At 39.1% G+C, this 19476-nt stretch overlaps 1 protein-coding gene across 6 annotated transcripts; it reads left to right on the top strand.

Annotated features, from left to right (window-relative positions):
* The first annotated feature begins 95 nt into the window (after positions 1-95).
* Positions 96-19220, top strand: LOC110954404 (B-cell receptor CD22-like). 6 transcript variants are annotated; one of them, XM_051940172.1, is made up of 9 exons: positions 109-428; positions 790-849; positions 1008-1391; positions 3882-4187; positions 4284-4547; positions 5099-5183; positions 6187-6226; positions 6432-6658; positions 8312-9607. In XM_051940172.1, the coding sequence occupies exons 1-8, from the start codon at positions 257-259 to the stop codon at positions 6648-6650; spliced, it is 1530 nt and encodes a 509-aa protein (XP_051796132.1). In that variant the 5' UTR covers positions 109-256; the 3' UTR covers positions 6651-6658; positions 8312-9607. The 6 variants fall into 6 exon arrangements, with proteins under 6 accessions (XP_051796130.1, XP_051796129.1, XP_051796132.1 ...); XM_051940170.1 differs by lacking the exons at positions 3882-4187; positions 4284-4547; positions 5099-5183; ... (1 more) ...; positions 6432-6658; positions 8312-9607 and adding exons at positions 16681-16986; positions 17083-17343; positions 18065-18149; positions 18309-18342; positions 18427-19220 and having other exon boundaries at positions 96-428; XM_051940169.1 differs by lacking the exons at positions 4284-4547; positions 5099-5183; positions 6187-6226; positions 6432-6658; positions 8312-9607 and adding exons at positions 17083-17343; positions 18065-18149; positions 18309-18342; positions 18427-19220 and having other exon boundaries at positions 101-428.
* The last annotated feature ends 256 nt before the right edge of the window (positions 19221-19476 follow it).

The raw sequence follows: 19476 nt of genomic DNA, 5'->3' as shown, positions 1-19476 counted from the left end.
AACATATAGGTATGTACGAATATGGGAGAAGAAGAGAGGAAGTAAGAAAAAATAAAAGTTGAAGCTAGAACCTCGAGGGCTCTCAATCTCTCTCTTTCTGCTGTTTTACGTTACAACACAACAATAAGGAAGCAAGCAAAGGAGTTTTTGGAGTTATAATATCTTGACTTCCCTTGTCAGTTCCTTTGGCCCTTCAGTGTCAGCAGGAAGGAAAACGGTGACTCCGTTTCTGTATTTTAGTCATCAGGGTCATGTGATGTCTTGCAGCTTTGTAACAACAAAAAAAAAAAAAAAAAACGACTTTACTTGGCTTTTTTTAAACAGGAAGTCTTCTTTCCATCATATTACAGCTGGGTTACATGGTTCCTTGCACATTCAAAATCCGCTTCTCTTCACTGTAAGCTCAAAACTTCCCGTGGACTCGTTTGGTAAGGAAAACTTTGACCACTTCTATTTCTTAGTTTCCTCTTTTCATTGTGTCATTCTTTGTACACTGCACTGACAAATACTGTATGCATTTGCAATTTTCAGTTGATGGGTTTTACTTTATTGGACAAAAAAGCAAACAAAATCAAAACATGAACTGATGGAGTATTGCGATTTTAGCTGTAGTTTTTATATTTAATCAGATTTTAAAGCACTGCTGTACAGATGGTGTGAATCACTCTGACTGCCCAAGGCGAGTTTCTGAATTACGGAAGTTGCTTGAAAAGGCATTAAACACATTAAAAACTTGACAAGTGAGATGATTAAAACTGCTTTTTTTCTTATTTTTGTTTGCAATTCCAGGGAACAAGTGTGTGCCTGTGAATATGGTCTTCATGTTACTGATTTCCCTCTTTGTTTCAGGTGAGTTGTTTGTTCAGTTATTTGAAGATATTCCTGAGATTTACAATCTGAAACTTTAGGGGGAAAAAAGCTGAAATATTTATACAGAAACTGCAAACTACCCAGGGTAATAAAAGACCAGCATTTTGTTGAATAACTGAAGTACGCTGACTTTACAGGTGCTTTGGGCGACTGTTCAAAGACACCCAGCCTCTTCATCACTGCACCAAAGAAGATGGAAGCGCTGAGTGGATCTTGTTTATTAATTCCCTGTAGCTTTAGTGTCGCAGAAGATCAAAATTTCAACACTGCAAGACGAACATTTGGAGTGTGGATAAAAGATGATTCTACTTTTCTAAAAAATCCAAAGAATGTGATCTTCAACAGCAGCGGGACTGTCACCACCTATCCGATGGAAATTACTGGAAACCTGAGTCAAAGGAATTGCACCACTTTGTTTTCCGATTTAAACACAAATCACACTGACACATACTTCTTCAGAATTGAGAACGAGCAATTTAAGGCAACAGCGTCTTGTGATCGTCTTGAAATAGAGGTTCACGGTAAAGAATTTCCTGTTTGTTTGTTGTTGTTTTTAATATTGCAGCTAACCTTCATTTTGACACTTCCTTTCATTGAGGTTAAACAGTGTTACTTTTTAACCGACAACTGAATAAGGAAATTATGGTTTTACTTAGGGCTGCACAGTGGTATAGTGGTTAGCACTTTCGCCTTGCAGCAAGAAGATCCCTGGGATCTTTCTGCATGGAGTTTGCATGTTCTCCCTGTGCATGCGTGGGTTTTCTTCGGGCACTCCGGCTTCCTCCCTCAGTCCAAAAATATGCTGAGGTTAATTGATTACTCTAAACTGTCCGTAGGTGTGAATGTGAGTGTGATTGTTTGTCTGTATATGTAGCCCTGTGACAGACTGGCGACCTGTCCAGGGTGTCCCTGTCCTTCGCCCGAGTCAGCTGGGATAGACTCCAGCACCCCCCGCGACCCTAGTGAGGATAAAGCGGTGTATAGAGAATGGATGGATGGATGGATGGTTTTATTTTCTATAGTAAAATAGGACAAAAATCAACATAATCCAAGTATTACAAGGTTAAATGTTACAAAACAGTCATGTTAATTGCTCAGATTGGCAATTAAATACTGCTTGTATATTTATGCTATATATTTAGTGGTTATATACAGTGCCTTGTGAAAGTATTCGGCCCCCTTGAACTTTTCAACCTTTTGCCACATTTCAGGCTTCAAACATAAAGATATTAAAATTTGAATTTTTTGTCAAGAATCAACAACAAGTGGGACACAATCATGAAGTGGAACGAAATTTATTGGATATTTTAAACTTTTTTAACAAATAAAAACCTGAATAGTGGGGCGTGCAATATTATTCGGTCCCCTTGCATTAATACTTTGTAGCGCCACCTTTTGCTGCAATTACAGCTGCAAGTCGCTTGGGGTATGTCTCTATCAGTTTTGCACATCGAGAGACTGAAATTCTTGCCCATTCTTCCTTGCAAAACAGCTCAAGCTCAGTGAGGTTGGATGGAGAGCGTTTGTGAACAGCAGTCTTCAGCTCTGCCCACAGATTCTCCATTGGATTCAGGTCTGGACTTTGACTTGGCCATTCTAACACCTGGATACGTTTATTTGTGAACCATTCCATTGTAGATTTGGCTTTATGTTTTGGATCATTGTCCTGTTGGAAGCTAAATCTCCGTCCCAGTCTCAGGTCTTTTGCAGACTCCAACAGCTTTTCTTCCAGAATGCTCCTGTATTTGGCTCCATTCATCTTCCCATCAATTTGAACCATCTTCCCTGTCCCTGCTGAAGAAAAGCAGGCCCAAACCATGAGGCTGCCACCACCATGTTTGACAGTGGGGATGGTGTGTTCAGGGTGATGAGCTGTGTTGCTTTTACACCAAACATATCGTTTTGCATTGTGGCCAAAAAGTTCCATTTTGGTTTCATCTGACCAGAGCACCTTCTTCCACATGTTTGGTGTGTCTCCCAGGTGGCTTGTGGCAAACTTCAAACGAGACTTTTTATGGATATCTTTGAGAAATGGCTTTCTTCTTGCCACTCTTCCATAAAGGCCAGATTTGTGCAGTGTACGACTGATTGTTGTCCTATGGACAGACTCTCCCACCTCAGCTGTAGATCTCTGCAGTTCATCCAGAGTGATCATGGGCCTCTTGGCTGCATCTCTGATCAGTCTTCTCCTTGTTCGAGGTGAAAGTTTAGAGGGACGGCCGGGTCTTGGTAGATTTGCAGTGGTCTGATACTCCTTCCATTTCAATATGATTGCTTGCACAGTGCTCCTTGAGATGTTTAAAGCTTGGGAAATCTTTTTGTATCCAAATCCAGCTTTAAACTTCTCCACAACAGTATCTGGGACCTGCCTGGTGTGTTCCTTGGTCTTCATGATGCTCTCTGCACTTTAAACAGAACCCTGAGACTGTCACAGAGCAGGTGCATTTATACGGAGACTTGATTACACACAGGTGGATTCTATTTATCATCATCAGTCATTTAGGACAACATTGGATCATTCAGAGATCCTCACTGAACTTCTGGAGTGAGTTTGCTGCACTGAAAGTAAAGGGGCCGAATAATATTGCACACCCCACTTTTCAGGTTTTTATTTGTTAAAAAAGTTTAAAATATCCAATAAATTTCGTTCTACTTCACGATTGTGTCCCACTTGTTGTTGATTCTTGACAAAAAAATAGAATTTTATATCTTTGTGTTTGAAGCCTGAAATGTGGCGAAAGGTTGAAAAGTTCAAGGGGGCCGAATACTTTCACAAGGCACTGTAGTATATTTTCTTTAATATCACTATTTTAATTTCATCACACTTGAGATAAGAACTCATAAAGGAACTATTTATGTATCATTTATATCATCAGTGGTGATTTTATAAACTTCTATGTGAATTTGGGGCAATTTTTAATATCAAAAGAAGGACTTGTGTAGATTTTAAACACTGCTTAGCGGTGTAATGTGCTGTATTCTAATGAATAAAATGTGATGTGAAACCACAGATTCTCCGTGGAGTCCCACAATCAACATCTCAGGTGAAGTGAAGGAGAAGAAGTCTGTCACTATCAGCTGCTCAGCTTTCACTCCCTGTCCACACTCCCCTCCTCAACTCACCTGGAACCTCCCACAAAACTCTCACAGCCAAATAGAGGAAAACACAGATGGAACCTTTACAAGTAAAATCCAGCAGAGCATCACTCTGTCACACTCACATGATGGATTCAACATCAGCTGCTCTGCCACATATCCTGTGGATGAAGGAAAACCTGGAAAGACCAAAGAGACACAACAGACTCTCAGTGTTCCATGTAAGTGATCCTGTCTGCTCATCATGATTTATTTCTTCTGTTTTCAAGGCTCTCATTCATCTTTCATGTTGTACATTTGTGTCCCATTTTCCTCAGATGCCCCCAAAGAAACCTCAGCATCCATCAGTCCATCAGGTTTGGTGTCAGCAGGTAGCTGGGTGAACCTGACATGCTCCAGCAGAGCCAATCCTCCTGTCAGCAACTTCTCCTGGTTCTTAAGAACTGAAGATGGACCCATGAAAGTAGCTGAAGGATACCTTCACAAACTCAAGATGACCAACATGACAGAAAGTTATTACTGCGTAGCTACAAATGATCTTGGTCATGACACATCACTAGAGATCAATCTATATATTCCAGGTAAACACTGCTGCATCTGAAATTGGAAAATTTAGAGCTTGATAAATGGTTTTCTGCCTCATAATATATGCAAAAATACTGTGTCCAGAATTTCAAATAATGTTTTCAATCAGAAGTTAATACAAATGTATCCCAAAAAAGGATTGTTAACGGGGCACTGAATATTAGTATCTTTATGAAAAGCAGTAAACAGTGTGGGGAAGTAGAAATGAAGAGCTTGGGCACATTTGAATGGAAACTGAATGTACTATAGCAACAGAGGAATAAAGTAGGAAATATGACAGAAGAGATTTTCCATTCTCAGCATTCACAGAAGCATGAAAGATCCCCTCCAGTGAAAATCAAGACAACATGTCCACATGGTGTTTTTTGTGTGTGAAATAAGCATTCATTGCCATGGTTGTGCATTTACAACTTGAAATACTAGATCTTGCAGCTTGGATGATACATTTGCAAAGTATTGTGGGTTTAGCTGACCTGGAGTCATGAGTTGTGAGTGACAATGATGACTTTTATTAACTTGACCGTGTCACTTCTGATGTTTTTGTTAGAAAACGGACAGCCTTCGTCATTGGGTGCTGTTGTTGGAGGGATCACTGGGGCCATCGTACTCATGAGTGTGGTCTTCATCCTTTGGTAAGCATCACGGATCAACGTCAAGCCCAGGTTTACTTATCCTGAATCCTTTTGTTATTTTTTTGTGTGTGTTTAGCTCGTTCATCACATTGATTATTTTTTCATTTTAGTTCTTTTACACCGCAGTTCCTGTTCTGATATTGCTGATTATCCCATTGGGGTGGATTTGGGGAATTATTTGAAGTTCATATCTTGAAAATAGCTGCTTTTATGTTACCGGGAATTACAACCAAAGATGCATTTGTGGAGTTAATATCGGTTATATACACACGTGGACATTTCTGTTAAGTTTACATTCTGACACAAGGGAAAATATTGCACTGACCAAGCAAAGATATTAGTTATTATGCAGATGATACTCTTCTGTTTTCTTGATTCGCTTGAAATCTCTCGACATGAGTCTCAAATGACTTTCAAAGCATTGCGAATTATTTCATAACACAATCTAATAGAATCTTAGACTAATAAGTGGAAGATACATTGCAGAAATCAAGTATTTTTTTCTTGAAAAACTGAATCTAAATAAAGTTATCACTGCAATTTCTTCTTTCCATTGTGTGCTTGGAGATGGAACCTTCAATGACAGCTTTATTTTTTCATATTTCAACTCACAATCACAGACACGATTTGATCTACGTGTGTAATAATGCAGATTCTGGATCAATCGCTTAAAGATAAATACCAGCAAAAACCATGCTTTTACCTATAATAGTTCCTGAGATAGAGTTAAATGTCAATATGCAATAAAACTGCTGGAAGTGGGTTGACTCTTTTTTAATTATCTCAGAATGTAGTTGATATATCAACCTCAAATTTCACATACCCTAACCCTAACCCTTTACTGATTACTGTAGCACAATGTATTCCGAACTAACCTTTTAAAATTACTTACAAAACAAAACATTGAAAACAGACTTCCCAGAAAATCCAGACTGAGAATGATGATTATGATGAAAGTGCTGTAACTGAATATTTAAATTACATCCCCTGCTTTCTCTTCTAGGAGGTTAAAGTCAACACGTTCAACTTCACATCAAGTGCAGGTGGGAAAACTGTACTGTACTGCAGTTACACATTTAGTGTTGTGAATACGCTTCTACTTACAGTGACAGAACAGATTCCTTTTTTTGGCATAGTGTCAAGTTTTCTGTTGCTGTGGTTAATGAAAGCAGGTTATTCTGATGATTTTGTCTCACGAGTTGGCCTCCAGCTCGTCATAACATTTCATATTTTGTCCATTTTTCTCAGAATACGCTTCTCCAAGAACAAACCAGAACTGCAGAAAATGAAGGCATCCATTACGGAGAGATTGACTTCTCCAAGCTAAGACCTGGACCTTCCTCAGACTCCATGAAGGACAACAGACAGCAGACGGACGTCGTCTATTCACAGGTCAAAGTGTGCAAGAGTTCAACACAGACTGCTGATGGCCCAGAGTCTATCTATGCTCAAGTGAAGAAGAAATGAGCAAATAAGTATGATTCATTTCTGGGAGCGTAAAAAATCTCCACATCCAGTCAATATTAACATGTTCATGATGTTCATGTTGGCTTATATATTTTTTGATTGTAGTCTGGGGTGATCCCACATAAAACTGTGAATAAAATTTTACATACACTTGAAAAGACCATGTGAATCATAGCAGTGTTGAGTTTCCAGTGACTCATACAGCTCCTAATTTTCTTTGATGGAATGGTTGAAACGTGGCTTTCTCGCGTAAAACAATAATGCATTTTGGTTCTTTCATAGATTTATTGTAGGTCTTCTGCAAATATCGCCAAACCTCTAGTTTAATCTTTGACTGCTCCTCTAAACAGAATTAGTTCAGTTCAACATAATTTTTTGGCTTTATGATACAGATTTTTTTTTATTAATCACAGTCCACATGTTCTTGATGAGGATTAAGTCAGGACTTTAGGGATGCCCATCTAAAACCTATCCTAGCCTGATTTAACAGTTTCTTTCCTACTTTTCATGTGTGTTTGCGGTCATTGTTTTGTTGGACCATCCAACCTTCTGGCTGATGATTTTAGCTTTTCCTGAAGATTGTGGAGGTAACAGGCCTTGTTTATTATTTTATTCACTTTGTGTGCAGCATCAGTTCCACTGTCACCAAAGCAGCCCCAGAGCATAATACTGCCACCACCATGCTTGGCAGTAGGTTTGGTATTCTTGGGGTTAAAGGCTTTATCTTCTCTCCTCCAAACACATTCCTGGTCAAATAGCTGTTGTTTTTTTTTTTATTTCATCTGACCATAAAATGTTCCTCCAGAAGGCCTTTTATTTGTCCATGTGATCAGTAGCAAACTTCAGTTGAGCCTTAAGGTGTCACTTCTGGAGGACAGAGACTGTTAGTCGATGACGATATACAATGCACCTGACTGTGGAAGCTAACACCTCTGCTCTAGCAGTTTTTTATTTATTGCAGGCCTACTTTTTAGAGGTTCTGGGCTGACTGTTGACCATCCAGACCGACTGTCTCTCAGCAGCTGGTGATAACTTGCATTTTCCTCTGATCATGGCAGTGATACAACTTTGCCAGGCATTTCTTTCTTTTTTTAACCTACAAACATTTGCTTGCATAGATCATTTTGGTATCTGTAGCTGCTTTTAAGCGGTTCCAAGTTACTTCCCTGAATTGTACAAGTCAATGATTTGCTTCTTTAGATCTTTGCTGAGCTCCTCAGACTTTCCCACTATAGCGTTTGTGACTGATCAGATGATCCATATATAAAGTGGCTCAGAGTCAGCGGCTGTAGTCAACTGTAATAACTGATGAGAAGTTAAGAGGCTAACATGAGTACAGCTTTCTATATTACCAAAACTGACTATTCCAGCTCCAGCAGATTTGGCCATATTTCCTAGGATCGATGATAAATTTATGAAAGAACCAAAATGCATTCATGTTTTGTGTGACAAAGACTCGTGCTTCATTCCATCAGAAATTAGGAGTTATAGAAATGATTAGCAACTCAAGAAAATCCAATCTGCAGTCACATTATCAGTATATTACCAGTGAAGTATTATGTTGGATGTTTATGTATTTTTATGCTTTTTGTTATATCAGTTTGGTTTTTTTACTCATGGGGATGTACAGTGGAGTAATGGTTAGTACTTTCGCCTTGCAGCAAGAAGATCCCTGGTTTAAATCCTGGGCGGTGCCTGGGATCTTTCTGCATGGAGTTTGCATGTTCTCCCTGTGCATGCGTGGGTTTTCTCCGGGCACTCTGGCTTCCTCCCACAGTCCAAAAATATACTGAGGTTAACTGGTTACTCTAAATTGCCTGTAGGTGTGAATGTGAGTGTGATTGTTTGTCTGTATATGTAGCCCTGTGACAGACTGGTGACCTGTCCAGGGTGTCCCCTGCCTTCACCCGAGTCAGCTGGGATAGGCTCCAGCACCCCCCGCGACCCTAATGAGGATAAAGCGGTGTATAGAGAATGGATGGATGGATTTTGTCAGAGCCACAGCTTAGGGCTGTGGGCTGTGGTAGTGCTCTCTCCTCCTCTGGTCCTGCTCTCTCTCTCTCTCTCTCTCTCTCTCTCCTAGGTGTGTGTGGCGTTGGAGCTAGCAGCAGGTGTGGCTCGTTGCAATCAGCGGATCAGGTGCGGTGGGAGCTGCTGATTGTCACTCTGGCTTCTCCATAAAGGCAGACTTCACCTGTCTTTTGAAACTGGACTGTTGTCTGATCTCCAGCTGGTACTGAGAATAGAAGCAGTCTTTGCCACTTACCTGGTACTGTGAGTAACCCTGTTGTCTGTGTTTAGAGGTTGACTCCTGCCTGCTGTTGATGCCTGGGTTCCTGTTGTCTGCTGTTTCTCCAGGGCTTCTGCTGCCCACCTTCCGCCAGCTTGGCCTGGGAAACATCAGCCCTCCACCTGGGACGTATAACACCACTGAGGACACCAGCCTTCTGCCTCGCTCCACAAACGCCATTCTGCCAACTCTGTGTCAGACAGCTGGGAGCACGGAAGCTGGAAGGAGCCTGGTCCAAGTCTGACGTTTCCCTTAGTAGAGTCAGCTAAGTTCTAGAGCCCTAGTAACACCAGACTGTAGTTTATTCAGTTGTTTTTACATGTTTTTAGACCATATTCCGTGTAGACAACTGTTATTTGTATTTTAAGCACAGCATAGAATAGTCTTCAGTCTTGGGTTTTTGGTTTCAGGGTTGCCATAGTCTAGGTCTTTTGTTTTTAGTTTTGCGTTTTGACTTTTTTTCTTGCCTTGGTTGTACCAAATATGGGTTAACCTTGGGTTTAGTTATTTCAGGTTGTTGTTAGTCCTCCCTCCCATTAGGAGGTTCATTGATCAGTTCTGTCTTTAGAGGTTTTGTAGTTTTTCCTCTTCTGGGTTCTTAGTTCTGGTTGTCATATGTAGGTCTATTTTTTTTAGTTTTGTAAATAAAAGCATTATTAAATTGTTACCTCAGTCTGCATCTTCATTTCCTGCTTCTGAGCCTTTTTGAGCTTGCTGTAACCCATTTTAAAATGTTTACTGTTTTAGCAGCACAAATTATAACAGTTTATGTTGCTTCCTTCTCAGTCCTTCTACACAAGATCCAATCGGTAACCGATGTAGTACTACTGTAATGTGTTTCTGTGTAGAAGTCATGCACTAATTTTAGCCATCTTATGACCTGAATTAAGTGGCATAAGAACCAAATAAATATTTATTGTGAATACTGTAAACTCAATTCTGTGGGACTTCAAAATGAATTTTATTTTAAAATTAAAGAAGCTGAATTTGAAATCGTTGAAGTTCCTTTGTCGACGTGAGGAATGTAGACTTGCAGTTTCTGATGTAGTCAAACAGTTGAAAAGGTTTATCTTGTGGCGCAAGTCAAAACAAGCTGATTAGAAGAAAAGTTGTTCACTGTTACACTATAAATAGGCTGTCAGTCTTCTCAGATACAGATGCTGGACTTTCTGCATTTCTCCTCATTGTAAAATTATTCAAATTTACCAGCAAAGTGTTTCTTCTGCTTTTCTCAAGTGTTTTTTTTTTTTTTTTTTTTGTGTGTGTGTGTTTTATGACAGCCTTGTTTTGACTCTTTAAAATGACTGAATGTGACTAATATACTTGTATTTGATAATGTGTGACTGAATAAAGCTGTGTGAAGGGGTAAGCGTTAAAGGTACTACACGAAAAGTTCTATGCAAATATTCAGGACACTTTTTTTTTTTTTTTTTTTCACATGAAATATCCCCCCCCCCCCGGGTTCCTTTCACTGGGCAACATTTTAAATGGAATCTGCTGACAGCCAGTGTTTGTTTGGTTTGATCAAAGCAAGCCTACGCAGTCCAAATGAAGCAGATGAGCTGAGTTGGTTCTCTTTTTTGATAAATTGCAGCTGAAGATCTTGTGACCCAAGATGTTGGTGCACTTACTCATAGCATTCTCATGAACACAATATCTCTTGAGCGCCTTGACGCAAACATTTTCCTTTATTCAAGGATGAAACTATTAGAATTTGATGGTCAAACGTTGCTGCGACCTCACAAAACAGTTTTTGGCCGTAACTCAGGAATTCATACATCAAATATACAATAAATAAAGACAAAATGTCACAGGTTGATGTGAGGATTAAAAAATGTGACTTTTTATATATAAAAAGTCAAGTCTGGATGGTTGTTGATGTAAACTGCAAGTTTTGGTGAAGACATACACCTACAACACAGTAATTATTTTTATTTTAAATTTCACAGATGCTCACTTTGTCCTCCATCTGATCTTTACTCAACAGTGCTGAACTATAATAACATTTAAATGATGTAATTTGCAGTGTCTACTTCATGTAAAGTCTCGCCCTGTGTTTTAGCCTTTTCTTGATTGTGTGTTAACATTTTACCTTGTTCCTCTTTTCATGAACATGTAATGGGATGGGCTATGGAAAAGGTTGAATTGTGGAATAAATGAGTAAATGACCAGAGAAGCAAATATTGCAAAGCTTGAGTAATGACCGGGTGGAGCACACTTGGAATTTGCCAAGGAGGACAAGACAGGGAGGTGTAGTCATTAAGCTTTACAGAATATGATTAAAACTATTTAAAAATGCCCATAAATACCCAATAAATCATAAATACATGCAAAGCAAACAATAAAAGTATAAAGAAAAACACAGAAATAAAATACCACATCCCCTTGTGCCGGATCACAAACATTTTAATATTTGCTGTGTGTCTTTGCTACCTGCAGTTAAAGGAGGAGCAAAGAAGAAGAAGAAGTTCAGTGGGGCAATTCCTGTCCTGAACTGTTAGGAGGAAGCTGCAACTGCAAAGGACTGTGTGAAATAATTACTTCAGTTCAAACAACTGTGCATGGCAAAAGCTGTTCTACAAAAAGCATTTGAATTTGTTGTAGAACATTGCTCAACAGTTTGCATCGCTTGATTTTTTTTAAATGTACAATTGTTAGTTTCTTAGTATAAAATTATGCTATCTGAAAACACAGCAGGTTGTTGGAATAATGTTGCATGTATGCAAATCTTTTTTTTATTTTTGTGATTTGATATATTGTAAATGTAGAATGGAATTCAAAGCAAATGTAAAAAGATAAAAACATGAAAACAATCCTTTGTTCTTTTACTTTATACATTTATGTTGAACTTTAGTGCAGGAGAACCACATCTGTTTCCTCTTGTTGACTCCAAAGTGAGAACCGTTTGTGTTCCTCTCATATTTACAGTAGGCTGTTAAACTGAAATGATATTCAGCAGCTGTACAGCAAAATCAACTGGACTTACTTGAAGTCTTGAATGATGGGAAGTCAGCTTGGTCTTAGGTTATGACCGCCAAACAGGGAAGTTGGTTATTGTTTCTCTGCTTTTTGCATTTTGATGCCGGCCTCTTTGGTAGGATATTGATATGGTGGTAGAGAATATTTTGTAGCTCTGAGGTGACTTCACTAAAAAAAAGTAATTTCATATGATATTTAATGAGAGTTTTGTTTACATTAAGTTAGCAATCAATTCTGAATCCTGGTTTTGTTGCAAATGCTTGCAATATTGGTACATTAGTCCAATATACAGTGGGTACAGAAAGTATTCAGACCCCTTGAAATGTTTCACTCTCTGTGTCATTGCAGCCATTTGCCAAAATCAAAAAAGTTCATTTTATTTCTCATGAATGTACACTCAGCACCCCATCTTGACAGAAAAAACAGAAATGTAGAAATTTTTGCAAATTTGTTAAAAAAGAAAAACTGAAATATCACATGGTCATAAGTATTCAGACCCTGTGCTCAGTATTGAGTAGAAGCACCCTTTAAAGCTAGTACAGCCATGAGTCTTCTTGGGAATGACGCAACAAGTTTTTCACACCTGGATTTGGGGATCCTCTGCCATTCTTCCTTGCAGATCCTCTCCAGTTCTGTCAGGTTGGATGGTGAACGTTGTGGACAGCCATTTTGAGGTCTCTCCAGAGATGCTCAATTGGGTTTAGGTCAGGGCTCTGGCTGGGCCAGTCAAGAACGGTCACAGAGTTGTTCTGAAGCCACTCCTTTGTTATCTTAGCTGTGTGCTTAGGGTCATTGTCCTGTTGAAAGGTGAACCTTCGGCCCAGTCTGAGGTCCTGAGCACTCTGGAAGAGGTTTTCCTCCAGGATATCTATGTACTTGGCCACATTCATCCTTCCTTCAATTGCAACCAGTCGTCCTGTCCCTGCAGCTGAAAAACACCCCCACAACATGATGCTCCCACCACCATGTTTCACTGTAGGGATTGTATTGGGCAGGTGATGAGCAGTGCCTGGTTTTCTCCACACATAGCGCTTAGAATTAACACCAAAAAGTTCAATATTGGTTCAATCCTATAATACCGATCGCACAACATCGTCCGATGGGATGGGAAATATTCGGATACCACCGTAACGACCGAATATGTGGATATTCGGATATTTGGATCCAGCCCGACTGAGCACAAGCATGTGCTATGTATGTGTACATTACATACGGTTACCGAATCGCGTGACTGAAATATGTAGCGGGCAGCAGACATTGATGTGATTTGGAAACACCCCCATAATTTAATCAATTGTTCCTTGTATCATTTACAGTAAGTCAGCAGTGGTCAATTTGTAGTAAGATCACATGTGACCCCGTGCCGCTCTCTCACAATGATACAGAAATCTTTAACAAATCAGTGGATTCAGACTATAAGCCACATCGCTGCTTAAATCTAATGACTTGATCCTTGTGTCATTTCTGACCTTCCCTGAAAATTTCATTCAAATTCACTAATCCGTTTCTGAGTAATTTTGTGCACAGACTAACAGAAGGACAAACATATGCCAGTGGTCACATAACTGCCGCATTCCTTGGCTGAGTATTTCACTAAATAAGACATTCTGGCCTCTGACTTGTTTTAAAGCAAAGTCAGTTAACTATGAGGAGTGACACAACAGCATCGTTTTTCCATTGTTCACTTACAGCCTACCGCTGTATTTGATCATTTCTGTCAGATAAGAAGAGCAGTGTTCATAGCAAAATAGAGTGTATATTAACTTTTCTCTGACACCTCCTTCATATGTCACAGGCGCTGAAAAGACTTAAGCAGAGGCTACAGTGATGATATACCTCTGTATCCTTGCTGAAAACTCCTCTGTCAAACCTTCTCTCTCCTTAAGATGCGTTTTAGGAACAGAGATTCTTTAAAAACCCACACTAAGAGCAGTAACTGGGTCACAGGCAGGAAGATGGAGCAGATGAAGAGGCTCAAGGCTATTTGCCACTTAACGTGATCTCTTATGTGTCTGTTTTTTGCTACTCCACTCTCTCTCTCTCTCTCCTTCACCCTCACACCAACCGGTCGAGGCAGATAGCCTCCCTGCCTGAGCCTGGTTCTGCTGGAGGTTTATTTTGAGTAAAGGCAAGATTTTTGTTTAAAACACTGAATCGGTGCTATAAAATTAAATTCAGTAATTCACTCTAATAATCAAGGAGGCATGAAATTTTTATGTCTTGAACTTAGCTATGGTTTAAAGACACCAAGTTAGTATCTTTATGCATACTGTAGTCTGTGTTAGCTGATACCAGGACTGCAGGAGATAGCACAAAGGACAAAAGTGAGAAACACAAGGGTTAAAGTCAGACAGGGAATGAACCCTGAAGAACTGACAACGGAAAATAGAAAACGCTGAACTATCCAGACAAATGGAACTGATGGATAACAAGACAAATGTAGATGGCCTTCCTCTCTGAGCATGGGTCAGCTGGAAGTTTGTTCTAAAGTAAAGACTGTTTTTTTGTTTAAACACTGGTGAAGTGGTGCTATAGAATGAAATTAAATTGAGTAGTCCACTCTAATAACCAAGGAACCATGAAATGTTTACATCACCAAGGACAAAAGTGACAAACTTGATGGCTGAACTCAGACAAGGAGTGAACTCAGATGTACCAACAACTGAAAACAGAAAATGCTGAATTATACAGACAATAGGAACTGTAACAAGACAAATGTCAAGCTAATTTGAGTCGAAGAAATAGTTGCATAAAGACAGGGAGTAAAATTAGCAGACACACAGGGTCAGTGATTAACAATATGTGTACTTGTAATTCATTCATTGTTTTTTTAACTGTTGCGTAACTTGTGTCTGTTTTGTTTTATTTATTTTACTCTGTTTTATGCTCTGTAAAGTGACCTTTGGTGTTATCAAAGGTGCTCCCAAATAAAATCTATTATTATTGTTATTATTATTATTATTACTTGTCCATACTTGCGTTTTCGCGTTCTCACAAGTCCGTACTTCGGAATCCGACTTTCAAGTCCGCCCTCGCCAAGTACGCGAGTACAGACTTGCGTACTAGAACTGAGAAATGACCAGTATCTAAAAAGGTAAAGCATATATAGGTCTGAATGAACATGTCCAAAGTAAATTAGTTATTTGAACTCTGATGGGATCAAGATGAGATCCTCACTCACAAAGGGAGTGAAAGCTTTTTCTGACATTCCTGTGACCGCAGTTCTGTTTTTTTTCACATTACAACATCTGAACAGGGAAGTGTTTCACTCAATGTATTGCAGAAATACATCAAGTGAAACACTGCTGAAATTCTCAAATTGCGTGATTATTACTTAGCAGGTTCTGTTCCGTAGCAGAGGGCTCATCTGGTAAGGAAAGTCCAATAGATTTCACTCATTTTATTTGTCAGGTTCTTAAATAGCTACACTGCACTAGGAAATGTTTTATTTAGTGTGAGTTTGGTGTAGATTGGTAAAATGTAATTTCAAGAAAATGCTTTACATCATTAATGTCTTCTGAAAACCCAGAGAACAAGCGAAGGTCCTGGTGTGATCCTATAGTTGGGTAGTTGTTTGTGTACTTATTTTTACAGGTGATGGGTTGGATGACAGTCCTGCCGGTGAACATCATGACCAGCAGCATGTTACTGCTGCTCCTCTTTATTTCAGGTAAGCTGTTCTCTGACTCTAATCATTAGTCTGAAGTAGCAGTCGAGACAGAAATACTTTACAAAGTCATTTAATACTGAAGCCGTTCACAGTATACAAGCTGAAAGAACAGCAAGAATCACATGGATAGACTAAGTTTGGGTTTTTTTTGCATCCTAAATGTTCTCTTCATGTTGATGTTTATTATTTACTGTGATTCTGGTTTACAGGCACCATGGCTGATTGTCGTTTTAATCCTGCCCTCTTCATCACTGCACCAGAAAAGATGGAAGCACTGAGTGGATCTTGTTTGCGAATCCCCTGTAACTTCAGTGCTAAAGAAGGAAAACAGTTTGACAGCAGAAGAACTATGTTTGGAGTCTGGATTAAAAATGATCATCGCTTCCTCACATATCCACAGAATGTTATTTTCAACAGCAGTCAGACAGTTAACGACTATCCAATGGAAATAATTGGAAACCTGAGTCAGGGAAACTGCACCACTCTGTTTTCTAATTTAACCACAACTTATAATGACAACTACTTCTTCAGAATTGCCAACTTTCCATTCATGGCAACAGCTTCTTGTGAAGCTGTTCAGATAGAAATTAAAGGTAGGAAGGTTTTGTTTTTATGAGTGCATAGATCAACAAACCCCCGAAACAAACCTAAGTTAGGAAATTATAAAAGGATTTCAATCTATTTTCTATTCATATTCTAGATTTTTTTTACTGACCAATGTTAACTGCATTACAATGACAGTAAAGTAGGAAAAAGTACAGACTGTATGTAATGTAATTTACTGATGACGGTTATAAAAGAGAAGCAATGAGTGCAATTCCTTTTCTTCTTTCTTATAAAAATCAAGATAAATTTTGCCTTTGATTGCTTATTCTGACATTTACTGTTGTCTGGATTGTTCTTTAAATAAAATAAATTACATTTGTTGCACTTTGAAGTGTAAAAGAAAATCAAATCTAGGAGAGGATGGAATATCAAAGTGTCAGAATTGGCTTTCAGAACACAACTCTATAGTTGTGCTGTGATAAAGAAAACATGTCATTAAATATTGTGATTAAAATATAAAACATGTGTTTGATGTGAAACCACAGATTCTCCGTGGAGTCCCACAATCAACATCTCAGGTGAAGTGAAGGAGAAGAAGTCTGTCACGATCAGCTGCTCAGCTTTCACTCCCTGTCCACACTCCCCTCCTCAACTCACCTGGAACCTCCCACAAAACTCTCACAGCCAAATAGAGGAAAACACAGATGGAACCTTTACAAGTAAAATCCAGCAGAGCATCACTCTGTCGGACTCACATGATGGATTCAACATCAGCTGCTCTGCCACATATCCTGTGGATGAAGGAAAACCTGGAAAGACCAAAGAGACACAACAGACTCTCAGTGTTCCATGTAAGTGATCCTGTCTGCTCATCATGATTTATTTCTTCTGTTTTCAAGGCTCTCATTCATCTTTCATGTTGTACATTTGTGTCCCATTTTCCTCAGATGCCCCCAAAGAAACCTCAGCATCCATCAGTCCATCAGGTTTGGTGTCAGCAGGTAGCTGGGTGAACCTGACCTGCTCCAGCAGAGCCAATCCTCCCATCAGCAACTTCTCCTGGTTCTTAAAAACTAAAGATGGATCCATGAAAGTAGCTGAAGGACACTTTTATCAGTTTAATGTCACTCATGGAGGAATTTATTACTGTGAGGCCACAAATATTCTTGGTAATAACAGGTCAAATGAGATTCTTCTGACTGTTGAAGGTAAATGTAGTCGCTGGTTTTATTTAGTGAATCTGCTAGTATCAGTGTTTTATGCTATTGGGACATCTTCCTCACTGTTTTCTAAACGGTGCCTGACAAACTATGAAGTTCAGTTAGAATTTAAAGGACTGTTGTGTAAGATTTGGTGCCATCTAGTGGTGAGGTTGTAGACTGCAACCATCTGAATACTCGTCTGTAAAGCGTGAAGGTTCAGTCTGTTCTCATTTCTGAGACAATCAAAAACTGTGGTCTTGTCAAGGTGTCCTTTAATGAAGCTGCCAGAAGTAGATTTTCAGGAGTTTTTCCAGTTTAAAAGAGCCTCATGAGGAGGTTTACGGGTAGAGTCAGTGTAAAACAGAGAACTGTTAACCATATCTCTGAGGTTTGGGTCTCCATGTTGGATGAGTGTTTTCATTTAGTTTGGTTCAGATGATGCACCAAAAATAGTTGTGTAGGTCACTGAAAGGTCATGATTCAGGATTAAATACACTAATTCACCACATTAACCACAGATTATAGATATTAATGACACCAGCAGAGAACATTAAGCTGCAGATTCATGGCACCTCTTTCTTACATTCACAGATATTTATGGGTCTGTCTGACAGCTACAGGCATTGAACTGATGCTAAAGGGTACCAAGTGTGTTGGATGAGTTGGGAGTGACACACTGGTAGTTTAATGTCACTTGGTGTTTATGCTGGTTCTGGTTTTCCATCAGGAGATCCTGGATCCTTACAATGGGAACCGATTCTTGGAGGGATCGTTGGGATCATCTTACTCATCTGCTTGATTGTCTTTGCTTGGTAAGACTCACAGATCAAAGCAGCAAACATGACATACTTACTTTCACTGACATTATAGCTGCAAATCCACTAACATCTGATTCACATCATTTCCAGCCATGTACAATATATTTACCATCAAACACTGTAGTTCATCTAACAGCATCTCATGTCCTTCAGGTGGTTAAAGTCAATGTATCAAACTCAACGGCAGGTGAGGAAATGGAACATTTCCTTGTAGTCTATCTGGCTCACTGAACTTCCAGCTCACAACCTCTTATTTGGTTGATTTTTCCAGAGTGAGATCGGTGAAGAGCTGGTTGTTGACGAGCCAGAAAGAAAAACTGAAGAAGAAGAAGAAGAAGATAACATCCGATATGGAGAGATCAGCTTCAAGCAGAGACGTGAACCTTCCTCTGTCTCAGTGAAGGACGTCCAACAGCAGCAGGACACAGTGTATGCAGAGGTGAAAGTCAACAAGTCAAACGATGCAACGCAGACAGACGATGCACCAGAGGAACTCTACGCTCAAGTGAAGAAGAAATAAGATTGTGTTATTTATGTGACGACATAAATTACATTTGTGTGAGTCACAGTTTGTTGAAGAGAAGCTCAAGCCCTCAACATCCTGCAGCTTTTCTAATTAAACAGAGTTCATATTTGTGTGCTGATTGATGATGTTTGATTTGTTAATTATAAACCAGATGTGTAGAAATAAATGTCCAAAGACAACAGTTCTGTAAATGTATTCAATGTGTAAAGGGTTATATTTCATGTTTAAAAATGTCCTGTGTCATTTTGTTTGATGGTATTTTAGATTATTTCATAGAAGGCATTGTAAATAGTAATTTTATTATTATTTTATCTATTATCTTCATCCTCGTATTCTCAAACACAGCAAGAGAAAACTGTGTGCCTTATTGTTTCCATTATTATGCCTTCTAAGTGTCATTTTATCAATTTCCAGCTTTGTTCTTCAAGTCAATTCAGTATTTGATAACATATTTGTGTGAACCATTTTTTGTCACGCTCAGTTCTATCCTGTGTGATGAGTTTCTCTCTCATCTTAATGGAGACGTTTTGTTTTTTTGGGGGGAAATAAAAAATAATTGAATTCAATCACTGCATTTCTGTGCAGGATTTTCTCCAAACCTAGCATACTCAAAAAAAGCCACCTTTTGCTTTGATTCTTGCTTTGTACACTCTCAGCATTCTCTGGATCAGCTTCATGAGGTAGTCACTTGAAATGGTTTTTACGTCACATTTGTGCTTTATCAGGGTTAGTTTGTGGAATTTCTTGCCTTCTTAATGGGGTTGGGATCATCAGTTGTGTTGTGCAAAAGTCAGG

The sequence above is a fragment of the Acanthochromis polyacanthus genome, chromosome 20 (assembly GCF_021347895.1).
Source record: "Acanthochromis polyacanthus isolate Apoly-LR-REF ecotype Palm Island chromosome 20, KAUST_Apoly_ChrSc, whole genome shotgun sequence".
In the NCBI taxonomy this organism is placed as follows: Eukaryota; Metazoa; Chordata; class Actinopteri; family Pomacentridae; genus Acanthochromis; species Acanthochromis polyacanthus.
This window is presented reverse-complemented; position numbering and strand designations above follow the sequence as displayed.

Bases quoted from the DNA above. Each gene is read 5' to 3' on its own strand.
- LOC110954404 (XM_051940170.1), top strand. From the start codon at position 257: ATGTCTTGCAGCTTTGTAACAACAAAAAAAAAAAAAAAAAACGACTTT. The intron at 1,392-16,680 runs GTAAAGAATTTC...GTGAAACCACAG, and splicing joins TCTTGAAATAGAGGTTCACG to ATTCTCCGTGGAGTCCCACA. The intron at 18,150-18,308 runs GTAAGACTCACA...CATGTCCTTCAG, and splicing joins TGCTTGATTGTCTTTGCTTG to GTGGTTAAAGTCAATGTATC.